Source organism: Salarias fasciatus, chromosome 14 (genome assembly GCF_902148845.1).
Source record: "Salarias fasciatus chromosome 14, fSalaFa1.1, whole genome shotgun sequence".
NCBI classification, from domain to species: Eukaryota; Metazoa; Chordata; class Actinopteri; order Blenniiformes; family Blenniidae; genus Salarias; species Salarias fasciatus.
In genome coordinates this window covers 17,117,595-17,135,893 of record NC_043758.1, presented here as the reverse complement: position 1 = coordinate 17,135,893, position 18,299 = coordinate 17,117,595, and the positions used below count along the sequence as shown (strand labels likewise).

Here is an 18,299-nt window from a genome sequence, read left to right as displayed (position 1 = left end):
GTGGAAATAAAGACAGTGTGTTATTGGAGTCCAAGTGGTTTGAAAACATGAAAATCAAAACCTAAATCAAATTCTTATGTATGATATGTATATTTGTATGAATAGGTTGATTTGAATAACTATCATTTGGATTTTTTTTTTCTTGGTAAATATGTCAATAAAATTAAACTACCGAATCTGGTGCATCGATGCAGTATGTCATGTGATTCAGTGGATTAAGTATCCATACTAACTATTCTTTGGTTTCTCCAGCATCATTCTGAATCCTATATGACATGCCTGATAAGTTATCTGCTTACTTTCTGTCATTCTGTTTCAAAATTCTGATAGATCAGCAACCTGTCCAGTGTAACTCATGTCTTTCATGGTGAGCTGATATGACTCCATTTTAAAATTTATTGTGTGCAAGTTTAGAAAATCAATGACAAACATATAGCTTAAGTTGAAAACATGTGAGCACCTGATTGTGCTTTAATTTTGCTTTAAGAATTTGTCAAGAGAAACTTCACAGTTCAATGGGAAAGTTTCTGCTTTTGTCATATCATGTGATGAAACAGACGATGAAGACATGCATAAAATGACAGAATAAATTGAGACAGATGCGTACCATTTAGTTTCATTTATTGACATGCCTGATAAATGGTTTGACGATGTCTGATCTTAAAATGACCCTGAGCTGCACAACACTGAACATAAAATTCAAACTGACTTTTACTTTAAAACTGGAATATTTGTAAGCAGATTCTGCTCCATTGTGCAAAAAAAAAAAAAAAAAAAAAAAAAAAAATCCTTCAACTCAGCCTCCAAACCTCCAGGGGGCGCGCTCATAAGAAAAAGTCACGCATGCGCACAAGATCATGTTGTAAGACGCGGTCAGACAGCGGAGGAGACAAACGTTGGACCACAGTCACTTAAACTTTTAGTCTAGTCTTCTGTGAATATTTTATAAGATGGATTTAGACAGCGGGACCTACGAGCCGGGGTTTGTTGGGATCCGGTTTTGTCAAGAATGGTGAGTTTTCGGTTGTGGAGAGAATGGAAATGTTAGCCTAGCACGCTAGCAACGTGCTAATATAAGTACTTGCATCCATATCATTTCACAGTGAAACAAAAACACACGTTAGAACAAAATCCTAGTAACCATTTAACTTTTCTTTCCAGTAATAACATGTTATATCCTAAAGAAGACAAAGAGAACCGCATCCTGCTTTACGCGGTAAGTGTCAAGCTTGTGTGATTGAATGAATCTTGACTAAGTTGTAAACATTTTCAAAAAGATCATTACACCCCAAACAATGCAGACCAGCGTTCAAATCATGAAGGTTATCACCTACTTTGAGTCATTCAATCGGGGATGTTTGTTGTTGAGTCTGACTATCGCAACTGTGTTGCTGCAACAGTTATTTATTGTTATCTCAACAGTAAAGTTTGTTGTCCAGTGAATGTGGATCGTTGATCTTCTAATGTCAGCAGACACTGGGACTGCTCAATAAAACATCACGGTCATGTCTACATGACAACATATGTGGTCAATGAGACCCACTGCCCGAGGTTTTGTTGACAGCGGAGCTTATTTCACTTAATGTCTAGACAAGAGAAGCTGCACTATTGTTACAATCTAAGAACAGGCTTCAACATTATTTTCATATTATGGTATGGTGCTCACCGAATATGGTGCAACCTGTATGGATACCACTGTCTACATATATATGCACTGTTTATAAGGAGTTTTTATAGACTGCAACCTTTAACTTGAGAAAAAAATAGAGGCAATCCTGGAAAAGTTTCTTCATCTGCTCTGAGCACCATGTTCTTGTGCCCGTTGTCAGCCTTGTTCCCTTTGACTGATCTGTTTTGTGGAATCTTTGGTATAATAAACGTTTCTATTCTATATGTTTTCAACTTTGTCTCCATCTACAGTGCAGAAATTGTGACTACCAGCAAGAAGCAGACAACAGCTGTATCTACGTCAACAAAATCACTCATGAAGTTGAGTAAGTAACTGCTGTGCCTCTGTTTATTTATTCAATTAAATGAATGTGTTTTACTGCTTTAATGTGATGATATGACCGCTGGAAGTGAACTTTCTGTGTTGACTTAATAAAAACTGCTGCTGCCATCAACCATCTCACTCTCGCCATTTTCCAGTGAACTGACACAAATCATCGCAGATGTATCTCAGGACCCGACACTGCCGAGAACAGAGGACCACCCCTGTCCAAAGTGAGTTCCATCACTTGCGTTTGACCTCTGCATTACACTTGTTCTCCGTTGGTTCGGCTCACTCCTTGAAACAAAAATTACATTTTTAAAACTCTAAAATCATTTGTCAAAACAGTCTTGATGTTCAGCACAACACCACAGTTCACTTGCAATAGCTCACATCTCTCCCAAAACTGTTCACGCCACTGCCAAGGAAATTATAAACATTTTTCTTCACACACAAAGTAACTTCCATCCATCAGAGTTCAACATACTGTCATATAAACAAAAATTGAAACAAAAAAAATTGTATGTAGTCTACAGTGCTCTAAATTTCACTGCTCACTTCTGAACTGGTCCCCCTCCTCGCCCTCATGTAAACAGATTCATGTATGGTGTTCAGATTGCATTATGTTTTTGATTCATTTTAACAGTTCAACGACGATTTTGCAAGTGATGATTGATGCTTTGAAAATATGCCAATATGTTTTGGAGAATCATTAGACTGTCAATCAACCACTTTAGATCAACATGAAATGTTCGCTTGGAAATAGTGCTAAATTTAGCCTTACTGTGCTTCATCATTTGCAAAGATGTTCTGAGACATCGAGACATGTGCTGAGACATTTCAAATGTGATTAAATGAATGGAAAAAAAAACTGTTCTGTTGTGAGCCGTTGCAGAGTAGTTTGGAGGTTTGTCCATGTTGTTTTGAGAATGTAATTTCTGTTTCAAGAAATGAGCCAAACTAATGGAGGAAAAAAAAGAATAATGTAGTGTTCTCTTTTGATCTATTTTTCTCTTCAGGTGTGGACACAAGGAGGCAGTGTTCTTTCAGTCCCACAGTATGAACGCTGAGGTAAGGATTACGAATTATAAAATGCAGTCTACATGTTTCCAAGGTAGTTTAGCACCTTAACAAGGACAGAAGCATACAGACTGCATTTCAAAAGTGTATTCACAAAGCAGCCATCATTTTTTAATTAATACTTCTTCAAGTAAGAAACAAAAATGTTTCTTTTTTATTTAAATGTATATGATAAAATAATAATTGGTTCAAAGCATTTTTTTAATGTTTTTAACCTCTAAGTCATAAAAACGAGTGCATCTCAGGATATTAAAGTGATTTATCAGATGAGGATTTGCTTTTTTTCATCCAGAGCTCATAATAAATAATTCAGATTTTTAATGTTCTCATTTCAAAAATGTCTTTTGGATTAGACATATTTGCTTTGTTGACAGTTCCAGCACCTCACATCCAGATCATATATGAGATGATATGCTGTGATATATAATATTATAAACCAGTGTTATTTGTGGAACATTTTCTCTGTTTGGATTGAAGAATGAGCTGAAATCAGCTTTAAATTTGGTCTTTGTTTTCTCATTCTGTCTCATACAGGATGCAATGCGACTCTACTACGTGTGTACGGCTCCTCACTGTGGACACCGGTGGACAGAGTGAAGACGGACAGTTATGGAAATACCAAGCATTTCCAATTGTAGTGTTTATTTGTAAAAAAAAAAAAAAAAAAAAAAAAAGCACCACCACTCTATGCAGAGTTCAATTAGAGGAAGTTTTATTCCTACCATGCCAGACAGAGTCCAACACAAACTCATAATAATTTGCTGTAAAAAAAAAAAAATCATAAAAATACAACGGGTTTATGACAAAGCAGCACGTCTGACCACCGCGGTGACATTTCTCTGATTTCACACGGTGACTGTAATATGTGTCTTTAGCTATTGTTAGTTTCACTTATGTGTTGTAATAAAAACCTCAGCCTTTTTCTAATGTTTCCTGTTTTACTACCTCAACCATAAAAGATATTTCGACTGCTGTTTGTTTCAGTCTAACCTTAAAGGTACAGAAAGCCATCAGGACAATTCATAAAATGTGCACATAAAAAGAAAAAAAATCAGTGAACGTAATGAAGTGCTTGGTGAGGAAAAAAACCCTGTCATTTAATGGATTTGTCTCGATGACCAACCAAATGGTAGTAACATTCACTAAGAACAAACCCACTCTTCTTATTATACACAGAAGCGGTGCATATAATTTGAATAAAGAAAAAAAATATTTACCTTGTATTGAAAACCACAGTAAGGAACTGCAGTAGATTAAACGCCTCTTAAAATGTTTGTACATGTTAACCCTGTGGGGTTTATTCAAAGCTGGATTCCAGAATAAATATATTTATGATAAAAGTTCAAAAATACTCTTTTTATATGTTCAGAGTTAAATAATCAAGCTCGTTTGATGATATTCTGCTTCCTCCTCGTCGGCCTGCCAGTTCCTCCTCTGGGTGGGATTTGCCGTGGTCTCCGGTTCGTGGCGCTGTGGGGTTTTGGTGCTGTGAGCAGCTGTTCGGTTCAGAGACGAGCTGACTGACCTGCCTCCCGTTGCAGAAGGCTGATATTTCTACTTACACAAACACACACAGCAAGAAACTACACTGTAGTTTCAAAAGTCAGTTTTTTTTTACATATAAAATTGAGTAATTGTTAAGCCAAAAAAGTCACAAATAAGTACCCTGCCAACCACACATCTCCTTACATTGTGTGTTTTGCTGTTTGTTTTTAGAAAAGGACAGCAGTTAAAAACCGACTGGTTATTGTTACTCTGCCACGCCTGTCACCTTTAAATGGTTTCACTTTCCACAACCAGGTCTGCTGCCATACAACACAAATCAAGTCACTGAGCGAAAAGCCAGTGTTTAACCGACAAACACACGATGCTCTCAGGTGTTCCTGGGATAATTTTGGCAAAATGTCAACGCAGCTCTTAAAAGTCACTTTGGAATTCACTTTGCTGTGGGGCTGAAGACGCTATTTTTATTCACGACCTTGATGTATGAAAGTTGCACAGTCCAAGTAAAAAGTCCAACAGCCCTGAAATCCACAGTGCAACAAGATCCAACTGGAAAATACTGCAGTGAGTGTTACAGTGCTCCAGTTTGAATCTTGCAACTTCAGTCAGTCATCGCAAACAGCCACCAATCGGTCCTGTAATAGTAACAAAATTATTGAGAAATGAGGCACCAGGATGCAGCTGATCAAAAAGAATTGTCATAAAACATTTAAAATGGGTTTGCCTGTGGTTTTGTTTTGTTGTTTTTTTCAGTCTGGTAAGATAATTCCACCAGTGGTCAGTCAGTTTTCTGTGAAATGTGCAAAACTTGTCATTTTGTGTGTGAATTAAACTGCTACTGTATTTGTTGTGACTACAGTATTAGGACGCTGAACTATTCCATACTTCCTCCTTTTTCAGTCTTGTGTCTTCCACGTGAGGATGTGGTTAAGGGTTGGGCAACTGTGGAACTCAGATGCGTCAACCTGTTGGAAAAAACATCCGTGTTGATAAAAGGGACTTTGACATGTCACTGCAGAGAACAAGGAAGGTGTACTTCCCAGGGTCACGCCCTCTGTGAAGCAGGCATTTATAAGCGAGCTGCACAGTCTGTTGACACTCAGACGCTCAGCAATGGCCGGTCCGTCAGGTATGAATACGCTCGACGAGAGAATTACATTTTCAGGTGTGATTCGGGACAACCTGCGACACTGAGCGTGATTTTAATTCTGTTTTCAGTGAATTTTGTTTCAAGGGAATCCTGGGCTGCAGCAATTCCCCGAGCAACAACAGCTTTAACAGGTTCTGTGCAGGTTGTTATCATACATCACACTGCTCTGCCCAAATGCACCGACCTAAGAAAGTGCCAGGAGCAACTTGCCAGCATTCAGGCAAACCACATGGAAGACAGGTCCTTTGACGACATCGGATACAAGTGAGTATTGCCTGTTCAGCATGTTGAAAGAAATGATTGCTTGAAAAAAGTTTTGTGTGTGTGTGTTATTGAAATGAATTTTCTGTTTTGTTCAGCTTTCTGGTTGCAGATGACGGCACTCTGTTTGAGGGTCGTGGCTGGGGTGTGGTCGGGGCACATGCAAAAGGCCATAATTACAACTCACTTGGGATTGCTTTCATGGGAAATTATATGGGTAAGCGCTCCTTTTAGTGTCCTTACAACAATCCGAGCACGTCGAGTCAATGTATCAGCTCTCAGGACATGAAAAAACTCCAAATATCTGACTGTTTCTATTTATTCCAAGATGCACATTTGAGAAGTGTCATGCTTCGTGTAACAGTGATGCTGTTTGTTTTGTTTCCAGAGGATGAACCCAGTGTGGTTTCATTAAATGCAGTGAAAAAACTGATTCAGTTTGGAGTGAGCAAGAAGTTTGTGGATGACAACTATGACCTGAAAGGACATGGAGAGTTGACACAGACAGAATGTCCGGGGACCCATCTTTACAAAGCCCTATCACAGCTGAAGAGCACTTCTTAAAGCCAAAAGTAAAAAAAAAAAACAAAAACAATCATATCTACCTCAACGTCCTCAAATCTAATCGAAATGCTTGATTACTCTAGGTTAAACACTAACTCCCCTGTTGCTGCTGTATTTTCATAAGTTGGGCAGGGATTTCTTGTCATTTTGGAGTAATGTGAGTTTATTTATGGTAATATCACAGATCACTGTTCACTAACTCTGCCAGCAGAGGGAGCCATCACATGGGGGTAGGATCAACGCAATGATCACAACTGTCCCTCAGTTGACTTAAAGCTCGTGTCCGGAGTTTTGAAAGAGAGAGGGTTTTTTTTAATCCAACGTCTGGAGGTTCCGCCCTCCCTCTGCTTTCATGAGCGACCAAGCCACGCCCCTTTAATTGTGCACGCGAATTATTTGTCGGGTGAAAATGAGAGCCTCCGAGTCCTACAGCATCCTCCATGTTTAGCTGTTTACGGTGGATGTTCAGCAGACCATGGATATATCCGAGGTAAGCGGGCGGCTGCTGCGTTGCTAACTCTCCTCTGCCTGGGCGAGTGGCCGTGCTCTCTGGCTGCGCGCACACTTTGATTGACAACACGAGAATGCGGAAGCTCGAAATCTATTGGCTGACGCTGACCGGCGCTTTTTCGGATAACATGGGGGTCTATGAGACGAAGGCGGGGCTCATAAATAAATTTTTATATTGCTTTATGCTAATATTATGTTGTAGTTTCGAACCAGACTGACACATTTAAGCTCTGTTGAAAAATGATACATACATTGGAAACGAATGGAAACTCCGGACACGAGCTTTAACTAAAATAAAGGGATACAGATGAAGGCAAATACATTTACTTGTCAGTTTGAATGCATTGTTTTACAGTTTGTATAAACATTTTAGTGCCGTAAAAGTGCAATATTGCTCATGGCTGAAATTCATTCATGAGCTTTTAGTTCTTCATGGTGCAAGAAATATTGCAGTTATTTTAATCTTTTCAGTCTTTTATCACCACATCCATATCATCTGAAATAAATAAATAAATGAATAAAAACATTTACCAGAAACACTCTGACTGTTTTTATTTCCACTGTATTCATATTCTATTGTTGTTGCTCATCCCAGGACTGGTTTGGCCTCATTGATGTAGACTGTTGATCAAAAACTATTTGTGTAAGAGCTGTACCAGTGAGTTGTTTTTAAAATGTTGTCATTAAATAAACATGGCCTCCAACACAAGACAGGCAAACAAGCTCAAAATCCAGAGGGTGTTAGTGATGTTGAGACAACAAACCACCAAAAGTTTCCAACAAGAGCTTACTTGTAGATCAAATTAACTCAGAGAAGGTGTGGAGGTGTGACGGACTATTGTAGTTGTCTCGTCTGGCAGTTGGTCTCCGAACAGAGTATTACATGATGTTCCAGTCCAAAACAAAGATAGAACTTCACAAAACATAAACAGAGCTGCTTATGAATGTGCAAACTTGGACTAAAATGTTCCCCCATTAAGTAATTGTGTGTGTATAATTTCTTTTTCTTTTTCTTTTTTTTTAATTAAACTGGAACTGAAGTGCTTTATACATGCTTTCTTAACAAAAATACCATTTTCCCATCAGACTTTAAAGAAAATAAAAATGGGAGAAGAAACATCTGCAGCTTCAGACCTCCAGGTCACTAAGAGACGATACATAATCTGTAACATTTTAAACAATGCCAAATTAAGGTTTGTAGTGGCATTTTTTGAAAAGTGCTGACACAAGACATTGCCACACATTGTCCCCATAATGTCACTTTTCTCAGCATGAAAAAACAGGACTCCAGTAGACCATCGTTCTTACTATGACTGAAGACTAGAAGAAGTTTCACTTCACCACATCTCATGAAATCGCGTTTACCTTAATAATCATTGTAATTGTACATCGTGTATATTTACACAAAGTTACTTAGAATTGTTTCTTCTTTTGTTCTTGAAATGTGAGTATTTTCGAACAAATATGCATTGCATCAGGTTGCCGAAAGGCAGCATTGGACCTGCAGCACTTGATCAGTGCGGCCTTTTCCTCCCTCTGTGTGGTGATGCTGAGCCCAGGCCTGTCCTCCTGTCTGGTCAGCAATGCATCAAGTCGTGTAAGTACGCCTCTGAAGCTTTTTGAAACTGCTGGTGTTCACCTGGGATCATTCCAAAAGTTTTGGGCTGATACCGACCCAAAACATTTAGGCTCTGGCTCAATCTGATCTGGTGAGATTGTCGGTTAAGTTTACGCAGACAGAGCAGGGGAAAGAGATTTTAAAAGGAGCGAGGGATTATGGTGGCCCCAAGGGAACGGCGTGTGTGAGAGGATTGGATTTCGTGAGGCGCGGAAGTGTTATAATTGCACCTGAAAGTTCACAGATCAGTCACACAGATTGACAGCACACGTTTTCAAACGTCCCGCGACACGGAGCAAGCGCATGGAAAAATGTTGGCTTTGCTTTTTACTTTATAAAATATACATTCTCAACGACAAGTTTTTTTTTGTTTGTGTGTTTCACCACCGAAAACATATTTTAATGACATTTCGGCTACGTTGAGCAGAGTTTAGGGTACTTTTATAACAGGATAAAACTCAAATCAATGGAACGTGCGTAAATTACGCACGATGTGATTCACCTGCAGGTTATTGAGCAATGCGCTGTGCGTTTCGGGTAATGACTCCTGTGCAGCTTTGATCATGCGCATTTGTTGTGTCTGTTCAGCGGTCTTTGGCTCCCCACCGCTTTCATTCAGAGCGACTTTGCTCGGTGGGTTCAGTGACGCGCGCTCTCGCCATCTTCGGACGCAGCACCGAGAGTTGCAGGAGTGACTTTCACCCTCCGGGCGGAGATGGAGGACTTGAAAACTTCTAACCGACTGTTTCACAAGTCGTCGTTCAGCATCAGCAGCCTGTTGTGGAGGAGAGAGGGGGCGATGGGCGAGCAGGAGGCTCCATCTCCGTCCCAGAGACCGCGCCCCGCGCACACCGAAAGACACAGCCCAGAGGGAAACTTTTTCAACGAGAAGAACTGTGCAAACTTCAAACAGTGCGCTAAAATGGACAGCAAATCGACTGAGAATGGAGATGGGAATAAGGAAGAAGAAAAGAAAAGTGGAGGAACTGAAGAAAGTGTTAAACCTGAGAAACCTCCATTCAGTTACAACGCGCTCATCATGATGGCTATCCGCCAAAGCCCGGAGCGACGGCTCACTCTCAACGGCATCTATGAGTTTATCATGGGGAACTTCCCTTACTATCGACAGAACAGACAGGGGTGGCAAAATTCAATCAGGCACAACCTGAGTCTGAACAAGTGCTTTGTGAAAGTCCCGCGCCACTATGATGACCCTGGCAAGGGCAACTACTGGATGTTGGACCCTTGCAGTGAGGACGTCTTCATAGGAGGGACATCGGGGAAACTCAGGCGCAGAGCTGCACCCGGCTCCAGAGCCAAGCTTGGTCTAAAAAGAGGAGGAGGTCGTCTGATGTCCACTGGCGCCGCGGCGAGTGTTACTTTGGCCGCAGCAAGTTCTTTTTACTGGCCGGTGCCGCCGTTTCTACCTCTCCAGACGCCGGGGCGCACACACCTGGGCGCGGGGACCTACCTGAGCGCTCACCCCCGCATCTCCAACCACGCCACTTCGGTGGTTTCACAGCGGGCACGGCTCAGCGCAAGCGCCTCGGACACCGAGCGGTTCGTGCAGACGCACCAGGAGATGTCTTACATCGGAGTCAGCTGCGCGCAGTCGCGTGCCCATCAGATTGGCACGGCCTGCACCGCCTTCGCCACCTCCATCCCCGCCTGCACGCTGCCACTGTCGGATCCCTGCTCTTTTAACATGATTTCCGGGCAAGCCAGCTACTTTTACTCTCACCAAATACCGTGCGCCGCCGCGTTTAGTCCGTGCCAAGAGGAATGCGCCGTCTCCAAGACGTCTCCGGGACAGTTTTTATCCAAGAGCGGTCACTCGGACCTGGGAGTGTGCTGTAGTGACTTCCCAAATTACTACCCTCAAATCTGTTCAAGCCCTCCGTCGTCTTGGAATATAGAGAAATGAATCATCCCCCTCGCCGTGCAGAATTAATTAGATCATCAAATATGGAAAATTAAATGAGCAATCATATTTTACTCTTCAAATTCGAAATTGGGGTTGATGGAAAACCTATAAAAATTGTTAATTTATTTGTGCTACAAAGGAAACTGTCTGCAGCGAAAGAGGAGAAATTACAATGGTGCAAATTTGCGCATGAAATACTGGCCCAAACTAGAAAATGGGTCAAATGTCAAAAAAATGTAATTAGTGCCCCGCGCTGTCTGTTATAGCTGAAACTAGACTCAGTTCTTGTTACCCTTTCTTATTTTCCCACTTATAAGCTCATTACTGCAATACTGAAACATCATATTTGTGCACTTGTCGTTATTTTACGCCTGATGGACTTCAAAAAATATCTGCTAAAAAAGACTTTAAAGTTTGTTTGTTTTTTTTAATATATGATCAGGTAAGAATAACATTAACTGTGTTTGACTTGGTTAATTTAAGTCATGCAGCGGTTATAAACTTCAAATGAAATTGTTTGGGTAAAAAATGTCATTGGATTTGTGCGTAAATCCGAGATTACGAGATAAATTCGCCCAAATCAAAGACAGCAAATTAAACACATTTCCATTCTATGTAAGTTACCTCGGTTTGAAATTTAAATTTGCTATGAGACTAAAATACATGTTTAAATACTACTCCTGTGCTGCACGTATTGTCTTCCATTTCGATAATGTTGCATTTAAAATATTACATCCCTATTTTAATCACCTTACATGTAATTAACCAATAAATAATGCATTTTTAATTGTGTTTTCCTTTCAACTCATTAAAAGCCGCTGTTGTTGATTGTTCTTATTTGGCTGTGTTATTAAATGTTTGGAGGTTTGGGCCCGCACGGTGAGGACTGAACAGTGCGCGCAATACAGGACGTTTCCAGGCCCCCCTGATCTTATTGATCTGTCTTATGTTTCACCCTGCCCTGACATCACTGCCTGTTCAACTTTCCCTCACCTCTGCAAGTCGCCGAATTAATAGAAAAAAAAATAATTTATGGGGATCGAGATTAGAGCAGCTTTCTGGATGACTGCCTCCTTTAAACAAAAGCCTCTTTATATCAAAAGAGTGCAGCCAGTCGCCTCTCCTCCCAGCTCAGCCGGCTGTGGTTGAAGCAGACAGGTCCAGATCGGGTAACACCACTGTTGGCAAACTGGCTGTCTAAGACAGATAGGAAGATGATAATATTTTCATTTACTGCCAACAGTAACTGTGGAGGCAGTACAGAGAGCTGAATGATAAGAGCTGTGAGGCAACAGGTTCGTGGTGTGAGTTTTGTACCCTGGGGCAGAAGTAAGGGGATACTGTTTGCTGTTGAGTATCTGCATTTTTGACAGCTCTGCTCACAGGGTCATCCATCAGGCTGCAACACGTGGCTACGTTAAGGTGCTGATCCTTCTTATTGTCATCTGCTGGAAGTTTACAAGACGAACTTGCTAAGATATTTAGGAAGAATTTCTGGTCTTGATTGTCTAGGAAATGTATTTAAATATATAATCAGGCCTTAAAATTGATCTTAGGAGGAAAAAAAACCACTCAATTACAATGAAAAATTCAGCATAATAATGATAAAAAAAAACACTTTAAAAAGTCAATTTAATGTAGCATGGAATAAAATGTTGTGGTCCAGAAAAATAAATATGTGATGCTATGATATAAATGACAGGAGAAGGAGGAAGATGTGCTTTTTTTATTTTATTTTTTTAAGGGGGAGGTGTTAAATAATTTCAACATTCACTGAAATAGAGATGTTTTAAAGGGAAGATTAGTTCCACACAACTGAAATGTCTTGCTAATCATACAGTGTTCACAGTAAAAACAGACTAGAGGCCAAAAGAATTGTTGGTTTTTCTGTTATATTTTGTGCCAAAAGTCCAATGGAGAAACACAAGTTGTCAAATAAAAACAATTGGAAGATTTCTCCTTTAATTGCGATAAATTATAAGGACAAATAAACACAAAATGGAAGTGCTACAGTAAATTAAGTATGAGTGCTTTAAAGCCATGGTGGTGAAAAGAAGTGTTTAAATATAAGGCACAATAAATGGCAAAATTGTACAAAATTAGCAAATGAGTGATCTCTATCTTGAAAAGTTGTCATATCATATTTTTTAATGAGGCTTTAAATCTTTATGATGACAGATAATGCCTTCGTAGTGAAACCTGGTATTCTTCATAACAAATCACATTAAGCCATTAGTGTCTTTATGGTGTTTGAACCTCATTCAATAAAAGTACAATTAAATGTGTTGACTCTCACCTGTGCTTACTTATTATTGAACAGTGAAAGCATTTTTTCAATAAAACAAGATTAAAAATATGAAGTATTTGCATTAAACAGTTTCCTCCTTTAATTTGGCAGTTTCAAAGTGTTTTCAGATCACTTCTGCCCCCCCACCTGCAGGGGATTCTGAGTTTCCTCACACTAGGTGAGTCTTTCTGGCCAGAGTCGGTGCTCCTCATGAAGATCCAGTGTAGATCTGGAAATCAATCCCACACACTCACCTCACTCAGGAACACACAGGCTGCCTTTATCTGCAGCAAGTGGTTTCTACAGGTGGTTGCGCCACCCTTTGAAAGAAGGTGGGTGGGTTGTACACCCAAAGGCGTCTGGCTGTCTCATGACAGAAAGCCAATCCCTGAGCTTCTCAATGCTGTACACAGTGTAGCATGACACACTCACTTCCTATCTGACATGAACATCCTTTCACTCGTTTTATTGTTGTGTTAAAAAGTATTAAACAAAGACTTAATTGAGCTGCAAAAGCTTCTCCTGTGTTACATTGTTACTGCAATTACTTTAGCCTGCACTCATATTACAGTCGTGTAAAGAAGAACTCATCTGAATATTTGCTCTGTTGTGAGTAAGTTCCCCCCATTTTAAACTGGGGAAAAGCAACGCAAGATGCCACAAAACCAATCAATTCATCATCTTTTACACTTCCGTGCATCATTTTATCCAGTGTAAGGTCTTGGGGGGGCTGGGGCTGCAGAGTACCTTCTGGGCAGCTCACCTGTCATCTCAAGACGAACATAGAGAGACGGACAATGCATGATTTTGGACTATGGGAAGAAACTAAGGGAAAACTAATGCATGCACATGGAGAACATGAAAACACTGCTTGATGTTCTTGCTCTGTGTTTTGACTGTGAAGGTCAAATCTATGTTTCGCAGTGTTTTTGCATCATGATTCAATGACCCCTCAGGACAGGTAATTGTAATTCTAGAAGTGAGAAATTTGTCACGGGATAAAAGTAATGTGCACTGATCAACTGCTCTTGAAACAGTGTATCTTAGGGCCTAAGGCCTTTTATTTTTAATTCACTGAATCTCCTCGTTCAAGTTCCAAAGCATTTGAGCAACTCGCCCACCACCACCTTGTTACAAGAGAGGACTCCTAGACTATATCATGTTTTGTTCTTTTTTAAGCTTGTGGACGATTACGAGTGTGATGTGTTCTGTATTTGCATTGAGTCCTTATGGTGAGAGTGATCATATTCAATAAATTCCACACAACCATAAGTTCATAAAAGTCAGAGAAAAAAAAATGTGAATGTGTTTATTCCGATACTAAGCATACTGCCAGTGTGTCATATCTACAATATTTTTCTAACTAATACTACCTATAACTGGGATCCTATCACCTTTTACAGTGATAAATAGATAGCATTTATACATTTCCAAAATAAATAAATAAATAAATAAATAAATAAATGAAACACAATAAATGTATGTAGATGTCTGAAAAAGCTGCCTTTGAATGATCATCACTAGATCTCTGTCATGTCATATGACGCACTTTACACCAACACGGTTCCTTCTTTCTTTGTACAAGTTTTATGCTCCACCAGCTCAGCTGGACTCTGGAGGAGGAAAAATCAAGCTGAAAACGGTGAATTACGTTAGCAGAACCGAGCCTCAAATTATTGTCAGTGACAATAATGGCACTGTAACACTGGAAAAAGTGATTGGTTCGCTTACCCATTACTAAAAATAGTAGCACTGTTACTAACAGTGTTTATTTTAGAGCTGTTACTCTCATCACTGGCACTTGAGAATAAAGTTCATTTAACCTGGATATGCAAACGAGCAAGAATGCAAATTAGAAGATGACATAGTTTAGAAGTTTCCTGACTGAGAAGTTGGCAACAATGTATCAGTTTTAAAGCAACATTGTTTTGTTTTGTTTTGTTTTGTTTTGTATTATATTATACAACACAATAAAGTGCATCATATTTAATTTATTTAACAAACATTTGTAAATATCATTATTTCAGAGTATGCACATTTGATTGTAGCTGTTTTAGGTCTAAATATATAGGTGTGTGTGTGTGTGTGTGTGTGTGTGTGTGTGTGTGTGTGTGTGTGTGTGTGTGTGTGTGTGTCACTAATAACTTTTTATTATATCCTTTTTGAGCTTTGATCTTGATTTAATACATTCCGTTTGTGTTTCTGAGCTTAACAAAATCATCAGTCCTTTCTATTAGTAAAATAAATACAGATTAAGCACTATAATAGACAGTATGATCCTTTATTTAGACACTTAGGAGAGAAATTAATGAGTTTCCACAGGACGCAGTGACCCGGTAGTCTTTGGAACAAGCGCGGACGAATTGAACCGGAAGTGAATCTGTCCACGCTGGGAAACCAATCGTTGAGGAGACGAAGGCGCCGGTGGAGAGCAGACAAACGTGACCTGAAGAAACCGCTTTTATAAACCAAGAAACATGTAAGGACCCGTAATGATCGACCAGTGCTTTTGAACGAACGCTACATTCATTCGTCGAGTATGAACTCAGCACCGCAGAGGCTAATAGTTGCAATGCTAACGGGGTTAGCCTCGGTTAGCTTCTGTCGCTTAGCTTTTTGTACCTCCGGTCGATGCATTTTCTATTTGTGTTTACACGTTACTCAACTACTTCATTGTTATGCATGCAAACTACGTGTAGTTTTATATATTCAGTTGAAGAGCGAGAGACAAATTCCAAGGCATACAATTAATTAAACAGCGAAGTTGTCGAAGGCCAATACAGGCACGATACCGTGTGTTGATTCTCCGGTTCTGTTTCCTGACCACCTTCTTTTTCCAGCTACATTGTAGTTATCGTTCGTTTTGTTGGTTCATGTAATACAGTATGCGACATTTTGAGGGTAATATGTAAAAAGACTTCGAAAACAAATCCCAGTCCACTGATGGAATTATTTTCTTTCTGTTCGTTCAAAATACATCACGTTTTAGAAATGGGAACAAATTTTAGTGAAACAGCAGTGTCAACAAAACACATATGTTGCACAACGTGTGTATTATGTGCTGTAACGGCTTGGTTGAAAAACGGCATGTTTTTAAATTTTATGCATAAAGAACTAGTGTCCTGGACAAGGGATGAAGAGTAAAAAGTTTTCTAAATTTATCATCCAAAGGTTAAAACATAATGGACATAGCTAAGTTTTTTTTTTTTTAAATGTTTTAATCATCTGTAGCTTTTATGAAGTATTTCCGTGATTTTGCATATCATGTTAAAATGATCTCTTGGTAAGCCTCTATAGGTCATCAAAGTCCATAACATGTAGAGAATATGGTAGTTTTACCATCAATGTTGAAATCCATATGCATACTGTCCTAATGCCATCACACCATCATTCTCTACTCATGAAGGTTTACTGTGTTTGCTTGGTTTTATCATCAGGAGTCTGTTAACAAAGCCAAAGTCAGAGATGACTCCCGAAGAGCTGCAGAAGCGAGAGGAGGAGGAGTTCAACACCGGGCCTCTGTCGGTGCTCACCCAGTCGGTGAAGAACAACACTCAGGTCCTCATAAACTGTCGCAACAACAAGAAGCTGCTGGGAAGAGTCAAGGCTTTTGACAGGTACAAACACTGATTCACTGCTGGCTAGATTTATTATGTTGTTAAATGCTAGTTGATCATTTGTCTTGTCCTTCCTAATTTGGATGCCGTTTCATTTGATTTTACTTGATCTGATTTATTAAGATGTACCATTTAACATTCGTCCTGAATTGCAAGTTGAAATTAATCTCAAGTAGAAATTGTTGCAATATCAATTGGTTCTCACTGTGAATACTATGAATTGTATGATAAACTCACAGCACTTTTTCTGTGCTGAATTTAAATTGAAAGTTAACCTAATAAAATTTAGGCATTACTTTTTCTTAAATATTATGTTAGTAGTAAAATCACTGGTTGACTTTATAAAAATATCTTTTCAGGTATTTTTTTTTAAATGCTGTCTTTAATCTAATTTGAGCATGTCGTATCCTGACCGTCTTTTCAGGCACTGCAACATGGTTTTGGAGAACGTGAAGGAGATGTGGACAGAAGTTCCCAAGAGCGGCAAAGGAAAGAAGAAGTCCAAGCCAGTGAATAAAGATCGCTACATTTCCAAAATGTTCCTCAGGGGTGACTCTGTCATCGTTGTGCTGAGAAATCCTCTGATTACCGGGAAATGAACACTGGAGGCATCTACCTGAACAGCTGACACCGGCTTTTTTTTTCTTTCTTTTCTTTTCAAAGACTTGAAGTAGTCTATAATTGTTTTTTGTTTTTTTTTTTTTTTTGTTTTTTTCTGTAGGTGTTTTTTTGAATCTGTATATTCACTGACGAATATGTTGTCGGCATGTTGATACTGTTTTGACAGTCAGCTTGGCACAAACTGCCAGAATCTGCTTTGTCTACACAAGTCTTTACGTTTTTCATTTTAATAATAAAAGTAATAAACCGACTCAGATGTGTGACTTTTTATGGCTCCCTGCAGTATCTGTTGTGTTGCAGAGTTTACTCATGGTCTCATTTCGATCCGCCCTCTGTAGTCATGACTGACAGCATCTGTTTTTAGTATAGTTACAAGAATCTGGTCAATGACAGAAAATATTGAAGTGGAGTGTTGATCCTCTGCAGTATTCTGTGTTAAATTTGTCACTCGCTCACTCCACACCAGATGAGTTTTCTTGAGCTGTCTCCTCGTTTCGCTCTCCCCTGACAGCGTCTTCGGTGTCAGGCTTGATTTCAGTCAGCAGCAGCTCAATAAGTGACAAACTGCCGTTTAAAGGCGCGCTGCATTATTGATGAGACCAGATGTGCTGACTGTCACTTCACACCCTCGTCTCTCCATTTCAGGCTGTTCCTCTCTGCCGCTCAGCCCCTCCTGACCACTTTGTTAATTGTCCTAATAGCTCGACGGCTCGTGTCGCCTTACTTCTCTCAAGCAGTTGGCATCTAACCTCAGCTCTGTACTGCTCTCACATTTAGCAGTCAAAAGTGAGTAGATGAAATACTTGTTGCTGTGTTTTTTTTTAGTTTTTTTGTGGGGAAATTGAATGCCATTCATTTCTGTATCAGTGTGGCAATATATTTTATGAGACCTTATACACTGTATAAACAGAATTATTTAATTGTGAATGAAGTGGTTGAATCAGACCCCATGACACAGGTGTATAAAATTAAGCAATGTACCAAAACAAGATTTTAGACAATGTTCTGCTTTCAGCTTTGGCAGTGGTCTGTACAAACATGATTTGAGGAATTTGTAGTGTGGGAACTTGACTGGCTGGCATAGAGTAACTGATCAAGCACATTTAGAATGAACTGGAATCCAGATCATGTGCAAGGACATAACATCCAAAACCAGTCAACCTTAGGCTCTCCA

The 18,299-nt window shown here is 39.6% G+C and overlaps 4 protein-coding genes across 4 annotated transcripts; all 4 read left to right on the top strand.

The window, feature by feature from the left end:
- The first annotated feature begins 842 nt into the window (after nucleotides 1-842).
- polr2i (RNA polymerase II subunit I) lies at nucleotides 843-3,880 on the top strand. Its single transcript, XM_030108615.1, has 6 exons — nucleotides 843-1,012; nucleotides 1,162-1,216; nucleotides 1,921-1,994; nucleotides 2,149-2,223; nucleotides 3,010-3,061; nucleotides 3,605-3,880. The coding sequence occupies exons 1-6, from the start codon at nucleotides 951-953 to the stop codon at nucleotides 3,665-3,667; spliced, it is 381 nt and encodes a 126-aa protein (XP_029964475.1). The 5' UTR covers nucleotides 843-950; the 3' UTR covers nucleotides 3,668-3,880.
- Nucleotides 3,881-5,560: 1,680 nt separating this feature from the next.
- pglyrp5 (peptidoglycan recognition protein 5) lies at nucleotides 5,561-6,647 on the top strand. Its single transcript, XM_030108910.1, has 4 exons — nucleotides 5,561-5,702; nucleotides 5,792-5,987; nucleotides 6,083-6,201; nucleotides 6,373-6,647. Exons 1-4 carry the CDS (start codon nucleotides 5,687-5,689, stop codon nucleotides 6,546-6,548), a joined length of 507 nt encoding a protein of 168 aa, XP_029964770.1. The 5' UTR covers nucleotides 5,561-5,686; the 3' UTR covers nucleotides 6,549-6,647.
- A 2,744-nt stretch (nucleotides 6,648-9,391) lies between these two features.
- On the top strand, nucleotides 9,392-10,600 carry foxg1c (forkhead box G1c). Its single transcript, XM_030109107.1, has one exon. The coding sequence runs from the start codon at nucleotides 9,392-9,394 to the stop codon at nucleotides 10,598-10,600; it is 1,209 nt and encodes a 402-aa protein (XP_029964967.1).
- A 4,614-nt stretch (nucleotides 10,601-15,214) lies between these two features.
- snrpd2 (small nuclear ribonucleoprotein D2 polypeptide) lies at nucleotides 15,215-17,377 on the top strand. Its single transcript, XM_030108561.1, has 3 exons — nucleotides 15,215-15,366; nucleotides 16,325-16,504; nucleotides 16,929-17,377. Coding segments are annotated over exons 1-3 (357 nt in total). The 5' UTR covers nucleotides 15,215-15,364; the 3' UTR covers nucleotides 17,104-17,377.
- Nucleotides 17,378-18,299: the final 922 nt, after the last annotated feature.

What these genes read in the sequence shown, in the direction of transcription:
- snrpd2 (XM_030108561.1), top strand. An exon ending in AGAGTCAAGGCTTTTGACAG is followed by an intron (nt 16,505 to 16,928) that starts GTACAAACACTG and finishes CCGTCTTTTCAG; the next exon opens with GCACTGCAACATGGTTTTGG.
- foxg1c (XM_030109107.1), top strand. Translation starts at nt 9,392, where the DNA reads ATGGAGGACTTGAAAACTTCTAACCGACTGTTTCACAAGTCGTCGTTC.
- polr2i (XM_030108615.1), top strand. Translation starts at nt 951, where the DNA reads ATGGATTTAGACAGCGGGACCTACGAGCCGGGGTTTGTTGGGATCCGG. An exon ending in ATCCGGTTTTGTCAAGAATG is followed by an intron (nt 1,013 to 1,161) that starts GTGAGTTTTCGG and finishes TTTTCTTTCCAG; the next exon opens with TAATAACATGTTATATCCTA. An exon ending in GAGGACCACCCCTGTCCAAA is followed by an intron (nt 2,224 to 3,009) that starts GTGAGTTCCATC and finishes TTTTCTCTTCAG; the next exon opens with GTGTGGACACAAGGAGGCAG.
- pglyrp5 (XM_030108910.1), top strand. An exon ending in TTTGACGACATCGGATACAA is followed by an intron (nt 5,988 to 6,082) that starts GTGAGTATTGCC and finishes TGTTTTGTTCAG; the next exon opens with CTTTCTGGTTGCAGATGACG. An exon ending in TTTCATGGGAAATTATATGG is followed by an intron (nt 6,202 to 6,372) that starts GTAAGCGCTCCT and finishes TTTTGTTTCCAG; the next exon opens with AGGATGAACCCAGTGTGGTT.